A 19,132-nucleotide genomic window follows, 5' to 3' on the forward strand; every position below is an offset into this window, starting at 1 on the left:
GATCTCTATAACACCAAAAACATGCAAAAATGTTTTCAGCGTCGGCTGGTCCTGTAGCCCCACTACCCGACGCTAATGTGGACAGAAAAACAGTCAGCTGAGCCACAACACTGGCCGCCGCTAAATTCCATCCTGTAGCAGTATAACTCTCATCAGTCCATACTGCCACCCGCCGGGCCGACTCGCTCTGAAGCGTCGGCTTCCGGGTGGGACACCGTTCAACCCCGCCGGGGCACAGGATCGATGCTACCTGGCTACCTAGCCACGGCACATCCGCCCTGCACCCTGTTGTCAACCCATTCACCCGTAAAAAGGGTAAATAGGACTCAGCAAAACCCCCCACATTAGCTACCGACTGACCTTCATCAATGAACCGGTTAAGAGGAGGGAAAAGCGGCAACATCCCACGGCGGGGAACATTAGAACAGTGACCCAGTATTATAGCATTAGTGTTAGCAGCGCGCTCCAGGATCGCCTGGAAAACGTCCACTTCAGGGGAACGTTCACCAAAACATCTCGCCCCTGGCGCCGACACACAACTCGGTTGTGTAACAAAACAACCAGCATTACTAACACTAGCATTAATGCCTGATGACACAGGGCCTACCTGTGTACGAGCCGGCTCGATAGCCAAACCTTGCACGCTGTTTCTCGATCTGCTGCCACAAGACGAGGAAACATCAGGATAGACCCGACGTGTCGTGCGAAGATTCCAGGGGTAGGCAAATCTCCGGTAAGCACTCAATATTACGCAATTTCTCTAAACTTTTCATGACAACTAGTTGCATAGGGTGCACGCATCCGCTATGATGGAAACGAAAATAGAGGAAGAACGAGTGGTGACCACGCCTAGTGCTATATAGTACGTCACTAGGGCGGGGCCTGGCAGGTGCTGGGTGTATTGTTTTTTATTCGTTGATGGAGTACACTAGGTACTGGAGATGAGGTATATCTCGATGGCGAAGAGCAGGACGCGATTCGCCAGTACGACTAATATAACTGATTACCTGAGATGAAGAACCAGTTTTCAGAGGAGCAATGGTATTATTTGAGCACGATCTCACTTAAAATATGTAAATAAAGTATTAATCGACCAAAGGAAAACATTTACATAATGTACGTTATGTTATAGCCATAAGTTATATATTCATGTATTGTATTGAAAATGTACAGTAACACGTACAGTAACACGTATATATTACAAATAAGTATATATTACATATATACAATATATATTACATTTTTCAGAAAACATTTAAGTTCCCATGCTGGGGATCAAACCCTAACCTTAAACTAACTTTATGTCTAACCATAACTGTTAAGCGAGTGTTATATGGTTGTACTGGCAAATCGCGTCTCGCTCTTTCGCCATACCGAGATATACCTCATCTCCAGTACCTACTGTACTACATGAACGAAAACAAAACACCCTTGCACTTGACCAGGCCCCGCCCCAGTGACCTACTATAAGTCACCAGGCGTGGTCATACTCGCCCTTCCTCTTTTTTCGTTTTCCATCATGGCCGTGCTTTGCACCCTGTGTAACTAGCGTTATGAAAAGCAGAGAGAAATTGAACAATGCCGGAGATTTTCCAGCCCCTGGAATCTTCTCGGCATGTTCCAACGGCACTCGTATGGGTTCTGTGGTCCTGCAGCTGGATGCATCTCGATGCATCTCCGCGTCGGGCCTGTCCTGGGGTTTCCTCGTCTTGTTGACAGCAGATAGAGGGACGTCACGTGATGTGTAGCTATCGGGCTAACTCGCGTCCAGGTAGGATCTGCGCCACTAGGCATAACAATGCTGGCGTTGGTGATGCTGCTCGAGTTGTCCCGGGAGACAACGAGTTGTATATTGGCGCAAGGGGCAGGATATCTGGGTAAACGTTGTTGTTTTCCCGGTTATCCTGGAGCGTGCGGCTAACGCTATGCTATATGCTGGGTTACTGTTTCTGTTTTGATTCCCCGCTGAGGGATGTCTTTCTAAAAGGTCTTCCCTCCTCTTAACCATTCATGCTGACGGTCAATCGGTGTCTACTGTTGGGAGTATTACGGGGGTTTGTTTACCTTTTTCATGGGTGAATGGGCTGAGGTCTAGGGCTGGTGTTCTTTTTGTGAATATTATGAATGGTATGCGGGACTGGTTTCTCTGGTCCGCATCCCCTTAACGTTGTGTGTATGGGCTAGCCCATTCTACAGTGTATTGGTGGTGTTTTTAGTTCATTTATTCATTAACCCCTTTATGGGTGCACACCACAGTGGAGGTTGCTGGTTGCAACCACCACTGGTGCGCCGTGTTTATGAAGCAGGTGGCATCAGTCCTTTGCCTCTGGCATGTTGAAACAGTGCCCCGCCCGGCCGACGCCATGAGGTGGGTCGGCCCGGCGGGTGGCTGGTGGGCTGTTAAGCCTGTACTGCCACGGTATAGAATTAGCAGCGATTAGTAACTTTGTTCGCATTGCTGTTTTTTCTGTCAAAAATGGTGTCTGGTGGTGGGGCCATGAGGGCCAGCCGACGTTGAAACATCGCGCAAGGTTGTTGACGTTATTAGCTTTGACCTAGCCGCAAGCTATAACCGCAGGGAGGGCTAGGATGCTGTCAACGCTTGTTTACAGACATCTTGGTTGGATTGGTCTCCCTTTGATGGGGTGAGAAGTTAAAACGAATTTTTCCCTCCTCAGGGCTCCCCTCTCCGCAGAGGATCTTTGGTCTTCCGCTGGAGCGCGGGCGGTATTTGTCCTAGGCCCCACACCGCCTCACACCGCGCAGCCAGAGGTGAGAGCACAGCCTCGCCAGCGGCTGTGGCGAGGCCCTCGACCAGCGGCCATGTTTCCCCCGCCTGAGGTACCCTGGGCTCAATGTCAACAGGTGTCCACAAGGCCGACAGCCTTGGCGGCCGAGGGATCGGCTACATTGGATGAGCACGCCCTAAAAAAACGTCGCCGTCCGGCTGTGTGCAGCCCACTCTCCGGTCACTCCCTTCCCCAACACCAGTGGAAAAGGGGCTCTGATTTGTTTCCTTTGGCTGCGGGCCGCGTGTCTTCAATGAAGCGCAGGCGGCCCCACGTTCACTTCTCATGGGGACAGGGGCTGACACCCAGTTGATGGCTGAGACTGGGTCTGTCCGTGAGAATGTTGTGCTGTCAAGCGGCTCCCACACCATAAGCTGTGTTTGGTTGAGCCTGGTGTTACATCTGTCAACTATAAGTGTTGTCAGCAGGGGGGCTCGAGACCTTTTTGAGGCAAACAGTGCTGGCTTCCCCGACCTCGCCTTCGCCAGGCCGGGTGTCATGTTGGTGCCTCACACTCCCGCAAGATCGGCAGTGGTCTGGCAGGCGTGCGTGATTTGGGTGGTAGTAATATCACTGCAGGGCTACGGTGTGTAGGAACCCATGGGGGCCTCACACCTTGCATGTCCAGCTGCAGAACAACTCCTCAGCATGTTCTGGAGGGGTGTTCAGTGGGGGAGCTTTTGTCACCTAGTATGATGTCAGCTTCCCCCGTATCAAACCGGCCCTTTCTGTCGGGGTCCCCCCTTGGGTGCGATTGCCTCGTGGGTCGTGTCAGGGTCCGATGTCCCGACTCCACGGAACGTTCTGCTCGCACGGTTAGCGGATCCAGGGTTGGCTACGCACAGCGGGTGGGACCGGGCCGCCTATCTACAGTTCCTAGCGGACCAGCGCCAAATGGCGGCGGGTGCGTTTGGGAGTATCATCACATATGGCTACAGCAGTACCATATGTCGAGGTGGATGGAGAGAACGCTGAGGTGGGGACTTGTATTTACACAACCCCACCCGTTTTCGGGTTTGGTACAGACCCTATTTTCAGGGTCACCAGCAGTGACAGCTCTGGTCCACGAGATCCAATCTCTGTGGGCGAAGCAAGCCATCGTCGTGGCGTTTTCCTCCCGGTATTCTCTGGTGCCCGAGAAATCGGGAGGGGGGGGTGTCAGACCCATGCTGGACCTGTCCCATGGGAAGGTTCAGCATTTTGGACCGTCTCCTACCTGTTGAACACTGTCAGTTAGGGGCCTGGTTCTCCTCCATAGACCTGTAGGATGTATTCGCATCCCTGATCTTCCATCCTAGGGCTTACTGTACCTACGCTTCCTTTGCAGGGTTTAGCGTATGAGTACCAGAGGCTGCCGTTCCCCGCATCCTCACCAAGTGCATGGAGGCCGCACTGGGGCCTCTGCGTCGTCAGGGGTTACGAAGTGTATTCTGCCCTGACGACGTTCTGGTCCTTGGCGGTCAAGGTGGATCGTCAGGTCTCATACCAGGCAGGTGGTGGAATTCCTCACCAGCCTGGGGTTTGCTGTAGACTGGAAGTAGAGTACTCCTCTTCCCAGTCAACGGGTGGAGTATTATGGGCATTCCTCTCAGAGCATGTTATCGACATGCTCAGGAGGTTCCGTCCTAGGACGGTTACGGCGCTGTCCGTGATACGCCTGCTCGGTATGATGGCATCTGCTCATTCCGTGGTCCCTCTTGGCCTCCTCTTCACCTCATGAGGAGGATACGGAGGTGGTTTTTCCAGTATGGAAATAGACCCGGTGAGAGGCAAGTGGAAGCGGCTAAGGTTCCCGTGTCAGTACTGGGGGACCTCACCCTCTGGTGAGGGCCTGGGGTCTTCACCAGGGGGGTCCCCATGGGCAGTAGGCTGTCACACGTCACGGTTTTCACCGACGCCTCCCTCACTGGGTAGGGGGCAGCTGGCAAGACCATGCTGCCCGGTCTGCGCTACGTTCAATGTGTTGGTATTGAAGGCGGTCCTTCTGGTCCTCAAACAGTGTTTGATCAGGACGGACAATACGACGTCAGCGTTGTATATCGACAGACAGGGAGGAGTACGCTCCCCCCGTCTGCACCGGGCGGCGGTCGGCTGGCTATGGGCGTTCTCCATCTGCGCAGCCTGAGGGCTCTCCACATCCCCGGCAGGGTGAATGTGGGTACAGGTGTGATGTCGCGGGGCGGTCCTCACCCTGAGGTCTGGAACCGATGCCGTGGCCGCCTGGGATTCTTTCCCTCCATACATCTGATAGGTCAGTTGTTGGTGCGGATACGTTGGGATTGCGCCGGACCGGGGCGCAGCTGTGTGGTTCCCGGTCCTGATCCAGCTCTTGGTAGCCCCGCCGTGGCCTGTTCCTTGGTCATCGCGGGCCCTCTCTCAAGCGCACGGGTCTCTGTGGCAGTCCCTGTGCTGGGCCAGCCGCTGATGGTTTGGCTGGTGAGAGGGTGAGTCTGGAGAGGATGGACCTTTCTATGGTCGACACCATCCGGATCGCGCATGCTCCCTCCACTATCGCGGTTTACGCGGGTAGGTGGCGTATTTTCCAAGAGTGGTGTAAGGTGGGGGGCTGGGACCCGGTGTCCTGCCCCCTGGACGCTGTCCTTACCTTCCTTCAGTCTATTTTTGATAGACTGTCGGCTTCGACGGTGAGGGTATATGCTGCGGCTATATCCTCTTGTCATGAGGGGTTTGAGGGCGTTACGTTGTTCAGCCACCCTCTTGTGAAGCGTTTCCTGCTTGGCGCTCGGCACCTTAAGCCGGTGAAACGTTCTCTGTCTCCGAGTTGGGACCTTCAATTGGTCTTCGGCTGGTTGTCCGAGGCCCCGTTTGAGCCTCTTGAGCAGGCGCCTTTGGAACAGCTGTCTTTCAAGACTGCGTTCCTGCTGGCCATCACCTCCGCTAAGCGCGTGGGTGAGCTCTGTACTCTCTCGGTGCGGCCTATTCATGTCAATAGCGGTGCAACTCTGAGGCCTAATCCAGTCTTCGTGCCAAAAAATATCCAGAGCTCTTTTCGCTCCAGGGATATTGTGGTTCAGGCATTTCATCCGCCTCCTCACGCTCGTGAGTTAGAGGCGAGCCTTCACCTGTCGTGTCTGATCCGGGCTTGGGGGGTTTACCTCAGCCGGACTCAGGACCTCAGGGCTACCGATCAGCTCTTTGTCTGTTACGGTGGCTCTCGCGCTGGTAAGGCACTGTCGAAACAGCGCCTGTCCCATTGGTTGTGCGAGGGCATTGCCCTTTGCTACACGTTGGCTGGGCTGGCGCCCCCTGGGGGTATCAGGGCGCACTCCACTCGTGGGGTGGCGGCCTCTGCCGCCCTGTTAGGAGGGGCCTCGGTGGAGGACATCTGTGCTGCGGCCTCATGGACCGGACTGGGGGTTCTGTCTCCCAGGCGGTTCTGAGGTCTGGAACCTCCCCTGCGTCCCGCCTGTCGGTGGGTTAGCAGGGATGTGTGGTTGTGTGCCATAAGGTGTTGTGTCACACGTGGTCCCACCTGTGCTGTGCGTTAGAGGTTTCTAGTTCCCTCTTTTTCGCACTTGGGTGGAGTTGACTGCCGCCCCCTCTTCACTAGGAAGGGGGGGTGACGGGACTCCCCTCCCCCCTGGTGTAGGGCTTGCGGGTCCTCAGGGGGTACATTTGTCGGTCCTCGCGTCTGCTCTGTCCCCATATCTCGGTATGGCGAAAGAGCGAGACGCGATTCACCAGTACGACCATATAACGATAGGTTATGTATATAACCTAGTTATATGAGTACTGGCTGAGCCTCTCGCTCTTTAGCGCCCCCTGAGGTCCCTTGGGGGGGGTTTTCTGATGGAAAACTCTTCCAGAGGAAGGGCGAGTATGACCACGCCTGGTGACTTATAGTAGGTCACTGGGGCGGGGCCTGGTCAAGTGCAAGGGTGTTTTGTTTTCTTTCATTTAGTACAGTAGGTACTGGAGATGAGGTATATCTCGGTATGGCGAAAGAGCGAGACGCTCAGCCAGTACTCATATAACTAGGTTATATACATCATACATCATACATCATTAAAACTAACGATAGGTTATGACTATAACCAAGTTCTGTTAATAGTGGTGACGCTCGGCGTCACTCATGCACTATCTCGCATACGTGCATGCGCACTGAATAAAATTCCACAATGTACCTTTATGCCAGTATTCGTCTGACCACACCCCTCGTTAGCTTACCTACATAAGCAGGTGTGTGGTCACCTGCTCTCCTCCTTCCCAAGCTTTCACCACAAGGTGAGATCAAGGGCTGCAGCGGCGTCGGACGCCGAGCGTCACCACTATTAACAGAACTTGGTTAGTCATAACCTATCGTTCTGTATCATAGTGGATCCGCTCGGCGTCACTCATGCACATAGGGAGGCCGAGCGGAGCCACCGGCCGACAAATACACCCCGCTGAAGGCCCCCCACAACCATCAGAACAGGGAGGGCCGAGCCCCCCCGACCCCCCCTAATGGAGGGCACCCCCCATATTGGAGGTTTCCCGGGAGGGCGACGGACCCGACCGTGCGAAGAGGCACTCAAGCAACTCAACGCACAGGGTGAGCAGACCGTGGCCTGACCCCACGACTACACACACGCACAACCCGCATGCCACCCGGGAACGAACGGAGGGAACAACCTCGTTACTGCCCCCAGAATCACAGGGGGTCAAGGGCAAACCCAACCCCGTGGCAAGGCCGTAGCAGCGGAGCGCGAAGGAAGGCCCAGACCCACCAAAGGGACTGGACCCCCTGGAACGGGGGCCCGGAGAAGTCCATGATGCCAGCATCAAGACCCCACCAGGTGGGCACTTAGTGACCCCGCCCCCCACATCGCCAGCGTATTCGGACAAAGGCCCCTCAGCCGAGCGGGCCCTGTCCCCCCAATAGTCCACCGCCTGGCACATTGACCCTGCAGAACAGGCAGTCAGCATGGCCGTAAGCATACAAAAAAGGTTAACCAACGGAAGCAGGCAGCGCACCGGGGAAAAACCAGGCAACAGGCTGTTAACCCGAGCCTGGAGACTGCGGACGAGACAGGCGCCAGGGGGGACAGCTGAACACAGCCGCCCCGGCGGAAGGAGCGTATGCTGGCGTTGTTGCATGACCAAGCCTCCATTTAAAAAAAAAAAAACACCCAGAGGGGTTGAGGCAGAGAAGGCTGACACGATTGGCAGACGTCATGAACGTGCAGGGGCACCCTCAACCAGGTAACCCGGGAGTTGACACTGCTCCAACACACCAGGGAATCAACCACCTTGGTGTTACCCAATGCGGTGGTTGTTCCTATAACCCCTCAAGAAAAAACTCCAAAACACACCTGCGGGTATACACCGGCTATACCGCAGTACAAGTGTTTCAGTTTTCAAAAAAGGGTTAACCCAGGCCTACGGGTCGACGAAACATTACTTCGGACCGGGCCCGGCGATACGGGAAGCACAGGGTCACCAGAGGAGGTCAAAGACCACCCCAACAGGCCCCTCTTCGCCATGCGTGAGAGAGGAGCGAAAAGAATGGAGAACCAGCCCCAAGCACACCGTACTTGGTATTCCCAGGCGGTCTCCCAACCAAGTACTAACCAGGACCAACCTGCGTAGCGGCCGAGATCTGACGAGATCGAGCGTGTACAGGTTGGCATGGCCGTAAGCCATTACGACAGTGCAGAGTACAAAATGTACCCAACCAGGGTCTCCATAGCGCTTAACCCTGTGACACCCGGACCGACCTGGCATTTTTCCCCCTGAAAAAAGCCCAAGTCCCTCAGGGTACCAGAACAGCAGATCTGCATCCCCGGCGGACAACGGGTTTAACTGATCCGGACCAGCGTGACCAGAACCAGTCCCGTGCCCTAACCACGCCGACATGCCTACTCCAGGAGAAGGGGCAGATATGCGTGTTGATCTTAAACATGAAAAGAAGGCGCCACCCAGACGTTCGGGGCGAACCGCGCCCGGTGGCCCACCCCCAGGGCGTGAGACCCCTCTACATATGTTCAGATCCATTCCGTCATCATCCCCCAGATATGAACGAGAATCCGTCGACAACCAAAACAGGTCGTCGGAAGAGGAAAAACCTCCATCCCAGTTGCTTTATAAAAACGCCGTTTTAACCTCAAGCAACCAAGGCGTGCCAGTCAGTCGCCTGATTACAGAACACCCCGAGCTAGCACTATGCGTGCGTCGGGACACAACCACATCAATGAACAGGCTATTTAGACCTGTCATTGAATCCCCAAGGCGCCCAGGGGAACGACAAGAGGGGTGTGATACTTCCTAACTCCAACTCTTTTTAATAGAAAAGAAGGAAGCACCAACAGTATGTATCCCAGTCTACACAGCCGGGGGTAAAAATGTTTTACATTTTTACATCCCACCACCCTCCCATAGGAGGGAGACGGAAATCCCCAGAGAGACTTCCCACGCGAGCTGTACAGATTGAAAAGAATATATTGCACCTTGAGCCATGTAAAAGTCTGGTTTTAGGGCTCTCCGGGGAGGAGGCACTGAACCCATACACACTCAATAATCGAATTGAATCGAATACACACACAATAGAGTAGGACTCCTTCTTGAGGTTCCACTCACCTTGACAATCTGAGGAGGAGGCTCTGTACTCTGAGGAGGCTCCCTCACATGGAAGGAGAGTCCCAACTCACAGAAGGCCCGTGTAGCGGCTATCTTGATGTTCTGATAGACGCTCGGTTGGGTGCGGGGATGCCTCGTCTTTGACGCGCAATTTAGAAAATACACATTGTCGAGTCTGTGTCACCTGCCGTTGGGTGAAGTTCCCATTTAATTCAAGTATTTAGCACAATACAAGTGATGAGTCAAACAATAATTATTTCATAATGCTGTTACTAATATTTAAACCGAGCGAGGGTACGTGCGTGTGTTCATGCGGTAAAAACCGTGAGATCTCTCCGTCACCCATACCTAGATACCTTGATTGACATAGCATACACCTGTGCCTTTATTCAAAACCTATGCGCTCCGTGCTGCCACCCAGTGCTCCGTGCTGCCACCCAGTGATGAACTTAACAAACTACAAACTAAGCACAAAAACCATCAAATAGCTCCTACACACCGGCCCCAAATGTGAAGGTGGAAAACAATTACATTAAAGAAGAAAAAAGGAGCTATAACAAGTGTTCTTGGTTCTTCTCTGAGCCAGAGGTTACCAGCACGTAACTCAACGTTGGGTCGTGACCTTTACCGCCAGACCTTACACTACTTCTTGAAGCAGAAAGAGCTTGGATATGGGCCGCTCTAACTGCCCTGTCTTGGTCTTCAACCGTACTGCCCGTACAAGCCCTTTGCCCATCGTTGTGAGAATGTCTGGGGTATGGGGTCATCCCAAGACATGTTCCTTTGACACATTTCTTGCAACAACAGTTTTGGTAGCAAGGTGAATGGTGACGAGAACCCCAACTGGTCACTGGGACTGACGATTGGAAGAATTCTACATCTGGTGTGTGCTCGCTTTTCCACTCTCAGTCTTTCCTTCTTTGGGTGGCACACCCAGTGATGAGGGCGATACCACACACTGCCGTTTTTGTAGTCCAACTGGACTTGAGGCACAATTTCTCCGTAGCCACTGTCACTCGCATGAGTATGAAAATCTGTGTACTCATTTTGGTAGTCCTTATTCCGTTCACACTTTATTTTCGGACTCTGAAGGTGCTGTTCCACAATGCACCTGTTGTTTGGCATGGTGATGTCATCCATTTTAAAAGGCAAGTCCATGCAGTAATGTCCTTCCTGCATGCAAATAGACTTCTCCAAGATCTCCATAAAACTTGGGTCCTCTCTTGACATCTCCTGCTGCTCCTCCAGTGACTTCTCGTTTAACTCTTGGTTGTACTGAGAGACCAACAGCTCCTCCAGTTTGACAATGGATGTCCTATTGGCATATATGGTCGAGCAGCTTCTCTGACAACCATTATTACCCCTCAAAGGACCGTTGACGACCCACCCCAATAGGGTCTTCACGGCATAAGGTCCATCACCTTGGCTGTTGATAATTTCCCAGGGTTCCATGAGTTTTGATGCATTAGCTCCAATCAAAAGTTCAACATCAGCGTCCAATTCTGGGATCCTGATACCCTTCAGATATTCCCATTTTTCAATATCTCGCTGAGTAGGGATGTTACTCTTTGAAACAGGGATTGTTTCATGTGTGAACGTTTCTGGGAGCTCCATAAAGTGGTCATTATCCAACTTGGACACCTCCAGTCCTGAAAGGATTTGGCTTTCAATTACCTTTTCTTGACCCATAGTGCGCATAAGAATGTTGGTCTTTGTACCCTGTAGATTCAGCTTCTTCATAAGATGGTTGGTACAGAAGGTTGCTGTACTGCCTGGGTCTAAGAAGGCGTAGGTCTGCAGCACTCCATTTCCTTTCTTGGATCTCAACTGTACTGGAACAATGGAAAGGGTACAGTCGTGGTCTCCGGCCCCAGTACAACCACATGCCTGAAGAGACACAAGTGCACTACTGACTGGTGTTTCTTGTGACTTGGTCAATTTGTCGTTGTTGTGGACATGCAGAATAGTCGGGTGTTTAAGATTGCATTCATCACAGGTCAGACGACTTCTGCATTCCTTACTCATGTGGCCAGACTTCAAGCATCCAAAACAAATTCCTTTTCCTCTCAGAAAATCAATTTTCTCCCTTTGAGAAATCGTATTCAGTTTAAAACACTTAGAAAATGGATGCGACTCTTCACAATAGAGGCAGGCCTCTGAGGACAACTCCTTAGTTACGGTAGGCTGCTTTGGCATCATGTGCACTGTGGGCACAGTTTCAGCTTGGTTGGTTGCGATGGTTATTGCAAAACTGCTTCCTTTAATGCTGCTCCTGGGTAGCGGCGCGCTCTTATCTACAGGCTTTAATGTGATGCTTGGTCGTGCATCTGAAATGTCACCAAAAATGGGATGAGACAATATTTTGACTTGTTTCTCCAAAAAGTTTACCATCTCTGGGAAGGTGGCCCTGTAGCCTTGCCGTTCTTGTATCTCACAAGCTGTAGACCTCCATCTTTCCCGCAGCTTGTATGGCCATTTCATCATAACATTCCTCATGTTTGATGGAACGTTCATCTCCTCCATGTACTGTATCTCTGTTATAGCGTTGCAGCACCCTCTTAGGAACAGCGTGAACTCCTGCAGCGCCTCTACATCCTCTGCTTTAACAACAGGCCAGCGAAAGGCTTTTTCCATGTAGGCTGTTGCTATCCTGTGCTCATTACCAAAGTGTTCTTTCAAAAGACCTTTTGCTCTTTGATATCCTTGTTGTGGTAGCATGTGTAAGCAGCTTCGCACCAGCTCTCTGGGCTTCCCCCTGGTGTACTGCTCCAGAAAATACAAACAGTCTTGATAACTGCATGTTACCTCTTCAACACAATGTTCAAATGTCCTAACAAAGGAAATGAAATGCAATGGATCACCATCAAATACGGTTATATCTCTTTTTGGTAAAGTAGATAACATTTGCTGTTGAATGAGCAATGTGGTGAGTTCATTCTGCCTTTGCATGATTCCACAAATGGCATCCTGGTCCACTGTATTTTGCACTGCAGCGTTCTGTGTAGACTGTCGTTCCTGTGCAGCTACTGACCCACGAGGTGCAGCAGTGGAGGCTGTGAAAGCGTTTTGAGACGGATGCTTTAGAGTAGTGGTGAGAGACGTCCCAGTGTTTGGTTGCCACTGTGGCATGAGAGTAGTATCCTTTGCTTGTGGAATTCCATGGTGTTGTACTTTCTCCTGAAAGTGTGTGTGCATATTCACCTTTGGTCGCACATCATATGTGGAAAAGATAGGTGGCGCTCTTGAGCCTTGATCCGAAATCAGGGTGTTCTCCTTCGGCACAAATGCAGTAGCCTGTAGGTTGAATTGAGGTCTCAGCTCTTTAATAGATTTGCTCAGGTAGGAATTCATTCCATCTGAAAGGGCCTTTCCTCCAACAGCACTGCCTTCCAGCACAGAAAGTCTTGCAGTAACAACAGCCATTTGTGTATCAAGCTCCAGTTGCTCCTTAACTTTTCTGAGTTTCTCTTGTTCCTGTCTGAGTTTCTCCTCTTGTGCCTCTATTTCATGTTTCCTTTGCAGAGCAGCGGTTTGCTCCACTAAAGCCGCTTTCTCTGCCATGGCATTTAAACGTGCAGATGCAGTACTAGAACCTGATGCTCTACTGGCATTGCTTCTTCTGCTTGACCTTTTACTAGACACATTAGACGCACTGTCTCCAGCTTTAATTTCCTCATGCAAATCAGATAAAAAAATTTCCAATTCAGCATTATCATCATTGACCTGAAAAATCCCATTTTCGCTCAACCATGTTGATACTTCATTTACAAATGTATCATTTGTTTCCTTTGTTGCATACAACCATTCGTCCTGCTTTCTCTGCGTATCCTCAGTTGTAGGATACTCAGTCATCAATGTATTATGTGCCTCAGAGGCAACTTGACATAGAGCTTTGAACTGTTTTAGATTTTGGTGCACAAGATTTACATTGTCATTGGAAACTAGAAGAGTGATGATTTCCCTTTTCAATTTCCTTGCTTGTGTACAATATGCATTTCTGTCCGTTTGGAGCCTTTCAATCAAAATTGATAATCCCTTTAAAGAAGGCTTTCTTATTCTTGGCTCACAAACATTTTGCCCTTGGCTGGGCTCCACAATATCCTGACGTAAACAAATTTTTGATAATAAGTACTGTTCCTTTAAGAGACTGGAGTCTCTCTCGGGAAAAAAAGTCAATACAATAACAACAAAACTTTCAATGCTGCTGCTCCATTAGCAAGCAACCCAGTGCGATACACTAACCAGTCCTCCTTTGGTGTGCTATCTCGGGATGATGATCTTTATCCAGAAGCAGCATTCCAAGCCAGGTTCCAAAATCCTCCATTTGTCCAAGTAAGATCGGGTTTTTACTTGTGTAGCGGCTATCTTGATGTTCTGATAGACGCTCGGTTGGGTGCGGGGATGCCTCGTCTTTGACGCGCAATTTAGAAAATACACATTGTCGAGTCTGTGTCACCTGCCGTTGGGTGAAGTTCCCATTTAATTCAAGTATTTAGCACAATACAAGTGATGAGTCAAACAATAATTACTTCATAATGCTGTTACTAATATTTAAACCGAGCGAGGGTACGTGCGTGTGTTCATGCGGTAAAAACCGTGAGATCTCTCCGTCACCCATACCTAGATACCTTGATTGACATAGCATACACCTGTGCCTTTATTCAAAACCTATGCGCTCCGTGCTGCCACCCAGTGCTCCGTGCTGCCACCCAGTGATGAACTTAACAAACTACAAACTAAGCACAAAAACCATCAAATAGCTCCTACAGCCCGAATAGGAGCTTCGTGAGGAGGAGCCCTGACCACCCCCCGAAACAGATCCATCATATGGACCTGAACAGCACACGGAAGTCCTACCAACAGAGACGCGCACAGTGACATACTCTATGGCGGGGGAATTTCTGCGGTGCACACAGAGGAACGCCGTTTTTCATAATGAGAGAATACATAATTCTCGATTAGTATCGGCCACAGGCCTTGCTAAGCACACACGAAAAGCGACCAAACAATCTTTTCTTTTAGGAAAATAAAGTTCCTCAAGCAGTTTTAGCACAACCTCAGCAATCAAGCTAAGGGTTACATCGTATCCCTACCACACAGTGACACAATATAGTGTAACAACATGTCTGAGAGGAGGATGAAGAAGTCCCCAGGGAACCGGGGGGAAACACAACCCTCCTACTTTACCCTTAATACGGCCAGTTAAACAGGTAAACCTGTTAATATGTGAACACACTGTTCATTGTCATTACAGGCTGAGAAAAGAATCATTCTTTACTCATATGTCACTAAGCATAGCTTTATAGGTTAGTTTAACCCCCTTAGTTGTGAGTACACAGTACATAAACACACATGATGTTTCTCAACACAACAAACCAGATCATTTTCACATCTGTAACAAACAACCCGATTTGCATGGAGAAGCTAAATACCAGTGACAAGACAATTCACACATAACTCGCATCGTATCCTAAATGTAGTGCAGCAACACTCGTTTTGGAAAACATCGTTATTTACAAAACATTTAGAAGGGAAAGCAAGAATCAAGATCTGCGGGAGCGCAGATCAAGCAATTTGCAGTCTCTAACATGGCACCGAAGTAAACACAGCCTCCTGTGTTTGACGACACGGGCAGCTCGCTGCTCCAACCCGCCGCTACGGTGCTCCTTGTTGACGCAGTCCTCGCCGGCCTGGCTCAGGGCAGGTTCGACGAACATCCTCTGTCAAAGATGACGTCGTAGTCAAGAGTGTTAAAAACATGTTATCGTCACAGCACGTTCAACAGTGTAGCATTAAGCCAACGGCCGCTCTCGGCCGATAGCAGCAAGCTAACATTACCTAGCCTAGCACAACAGGCTTGGTAAACACAGCGAGCTAGCGCCGCAGCTAACAGCTGACTGGCTAACACAGTAGGCCACAACTAGCACGCAAGCTAATTAGCTACCACCGGAACTCGTACACAACGATACAACAAGACACTCAGACAGGCCGCCGTTCTGAAACCCTCCTCACTTTTTAAGAGAAAAGAGAAACAAGATGTTAACACAGTTTTACAACGGTGATTTTACCAACACCCGACAGAGCCAGCACAATTCCCATCTGGGCTGTAGCTGACTTGAACACAGATCTTCCGCTAACGAACATCCATGCCCATATTTCCTCGTGAGGGAATACTCTCATTTGTATATGAAAGACGGGGCCTCACGGTGACAGAGAAACATCCACTCGTCCAGAAAACACAGGGATCACCAGTGTTATTGGTCGTGGCCCACTAGTTAACTATAATGGGCTTCAGACCAAGGTCTTCCGCTGTTGCCTAAGAGGCTGAACAAAAGACCCTAATCTGGGGCCGGTGTTCGTAAACATTGTCAGCTAGCCCCCATAGCACTAACAGACAAGTGGAGCTCGCAAGCAAAACATTACTCACCAACCTGGAACCCACCGCTTCTCACAACAGCGGCGCGTCCTACAGTCCAGCTGTGCTTTTACCGCAACCAACCACAGCAAGGACTGCAGTTGGAAAGCATGTAGCGGCGCAAACTCCCAATACGAAAACCAGTGGAGGTTTTTTAGAATGATCATCATCTTCCAGACACTCCAGTACGAAGACAATATCGCCGTATTTTCTCGAATATAGTGAGAGAAAATAAAGATATGATGTCAACGTATCTCTTGTTTTCCAACTCTTCTCCTACTATCACATCACATCAAGTGGGGATCTACCGAAGGCACTTCCTTGTGGTGAAAGCGAAAAAAGGAGGAGAGCAGGTGACCACACACCTGCTTATGTAGGTAAGCTAACGAGGGGTGTGGTCAGACGAATACTGGGATAAAGGTACATTGTGGAATTTTATTCAGTGCGCGTGCACGTATGTGAGATAGTGCATGAGTGACGCCGAGCGGATCCACTATGATACAGAACCTCAACTAGCTGTGAGAGCACTCACCCACGACTGCAATGATTGTTGGTTCAACTCCTGGCTGCGGCTTTTGTTTTGGACCTTTGTCGATACAATACATAAATACATTACTTTTAAGGCTATAACATAATGTACATTATGTACCTGTTTTCCTGTGGTCGTGGTCGATTAGTACTTCATTTACATTTTCTGATGAGACCGTGTTGCATCTGAAGATGGTGAGTTAGACAGTTATGTTTGTTCATATTAAAGACATTAGAGGTTGAGTACTTTCTGGTGATACTGTATATCAGATTCATACTCCCAAGTGATTTGGATTGACTTTACAACTGCAAATAAGTTTTCAAAACTGAGATATGGTTCTTCGGTGTAAGGGTTAAATTATCTGACTTACAAATCCTTCCTCAGCATGTCCTCCCCTCTTCATATCCCGTACATATGTCCTTTGTGACTTTAGTGGATCTAAAGCCAGAATGTTCAGTCAATCAACTACAGATCATATCTCCATTCTTATTCTGCATTTCTGATGGTGTTGTTTGCGTGATTTGTTTACGTTCAGATCACGAATTGGGCCTTTAATCTGTGAATCCGTGGATTCAGCCGATCAACTATTTCATGTCAATTATGTAATATAATATAATTAGATGTAATATATCCCTCTCTAGATACTGTGTTACACGCACATGGGAAGTGGAATTACAAAAGCGGCAAACTCTCAGCGCCCTTGTTGCCTAGAAACACAAGGTGAATACACTCTGTGTATATAGTCTGTCCCATGACCTTTGATCCTGTGTGTAGTTCCTGCCACAGAAGTGGTGAACACGTGCCCCGACTGTCCCACCGCTGACCACCTGGATGAGCCTATCGTCATGGAGACGGCCAACCTGTCCTTACGCAGGTTCAATGCAGAGAGCCGCCTGGCCAACAACTTCACGCTGGGGAACATCACTAAAGCTAGCTCACAGGTTAGTCCACAGACTGAGGCCTTGTCTACACATATATATTTTTTTGTATCCACTTTTTCTCCTTATTTTCTATTTTTCTTCCATCCCAATTTCATATTGCCAATTCTCCCCTCCCCTGTCTTGAACGTTGCTAGACTATGCCTCCCACTGGTCGCTCGTAGTGAGGATAGAAGCCTTGCATCACGTGTCCCCTCCAGTACACGAGGAGGCAGCCTGTCGCATCTTTTCACCAGACAGCGCGGACTCTCAGTGGCGAGGAGTAACGCGTGGGAGGCTCACACTACCCCCGATACTTCCTGTCTCTGCTGTACAGGCGTCACCCAACCGACCTGTAGGAGTCGCTGTCCACAACGTCCAATCCCCACCCATCGACTTTCCACCCGCTACCTCTGCCAATTGAGATAGTATGACGACTGGCCCAAGCCGGAGGCAACGCTGACTCAGGGAGTCGAGACCGGAGTCTCTTGCATTGGTGACGAGCGCAATCTCCGCTACGCCATCCAGCCGCCCTCGTCTACACATATTTTTGAAAACAAAGTTTCAACGTAGGAGTTTTAGGTCACTAAACGAAAGGTCACGAAAACACCTTCCAGGGTGGAGAAAAAAATAATCCATTTAGCCTGTATAAGTGTGGACGGGTGAAACTGAGCTTTTGAAAAACACTATTATGACCAATTGAATTGCCCCTGTCCACATGTATACAGGTATTTTTGAAAACAGAGTATTTTCTCTGCAATCAGGACCATGGGGAGCTCCTTGCAGCCTGCCATCGGGTCAGTTCATGTGAGCGTTGTCGTGTGGATGGAGAGATTTCCAAATGTCTTTAAATATCCATGTACATGTGAACATGGCCTGACTGATTGACTGACTGACGACTAATTAACTAAGTACATGGTTGATCAGGGTACTTAAGAAGTGTATACTTTAGAGAGGTTTATATATCACAGTGAGTGACTGACTGACAAGACTGTGTGTGTGTGTGTGTGTGTGTGTGTGTGTGTGTGTGTGTGTGTGTGTGTGTGTGTGTGTGTGTGTGTGTGTGTGTGTGTGTGTGTGTGTGTGTGTGTGTGTGTGTGTGTGTGTGTGTGTGTGTGTGTGCGTGCACGCTTGCGTGTGTGTGTGTGTGTCATAAGTGGATGGAGGGTCCTTCCTACTTTGTGGAGTTCACCATTCAGGAGACTGTGTGTTCCAAGACAACAGCTGCAGAGGAGGAGCTGGTCCACTGTGCACCCATGGACTGTCAGTTTGCTGTGAGTAGACACACACACACACACACACACACACACACACACACACACACACACACACACACACACACACACACACACACAGACACAGACACACACACACACACACACACACACACACACACACACACACTTGTATGTATACACACACACACAAACAAACAAACACACACAGCCATGTTTTAATGCATTGTGGGGACATTCCATAGAGTTACATTCATTTCCTAACCCCTTACCCCGACCTTATCCATAACAACTACATACCTAACTCTAACAATAAAATAGATCCTTTACTTAATTGTAAGGTAAATCTTTTCATCACTTGTCATTGGGTCCCCACAACTGTAGAAAAACAAGGCCACACACAGTTACATGATGTGCTCAAAGATGAAGCATACAACATAATAAGGCAGACAGCACAATAATGCTAGCTTCCCCTGCATTGCATTAATTAACTCAGTCCAGTGCATCTGCTGTCTCTGGTATCGTGTCCTCATGACAGAACCCCTGTGTGGGTCAGTGGATGTTGACATTCTATTTCATTGACCTTCATAGCTTGCTCTCAGATATACAGATATAATTTCCACTGACACCTCTACTGACTCAGAGTCAGAATACCTAATCACTCATCATTT

The 19,132-nt window shown here is 49.7% G+C and overlaps 1 protein-coding gene across 1 annotated transcript in view; it reads left to right on the forward strand.

Annotated features, from left to right (window-relative positions):
• Positions 1-19,132, forward strand: part of LOC311225842 (fetuin-B-like) — a gene marked incomplete at both ends in the record, with an annotated part of 32,374 nt that overhangs the window by 11,190 nt on the left and 2,052 nt on the right. Inside the window, 2 exons of the mRNA XM_084311235.1 lie at positions 17,084-17,250; positions 18,384-18,500. Of these exons, the coding sequence (XP_084167361.1) occupies positions 17,084-17,250; positions 18,384-18,500 (284 nt within the window). The remainder of the gene's footprint in view (positions 1-17,083; positions 17,251-18,383; positions 18,501-19,132) is intronic.

Source organism: Notolepis coatsorum, assembly GCF_963971535.1.
Source record: "Notolepis coatsorum genome assembly, chromosome: 3".
Lineage (NCBI taxonomy): Eukaryota > Metazoa > Chordata > Actinopteri > Aulopiformes > Paralepididae > Notolepis > Notolepis coatsorum.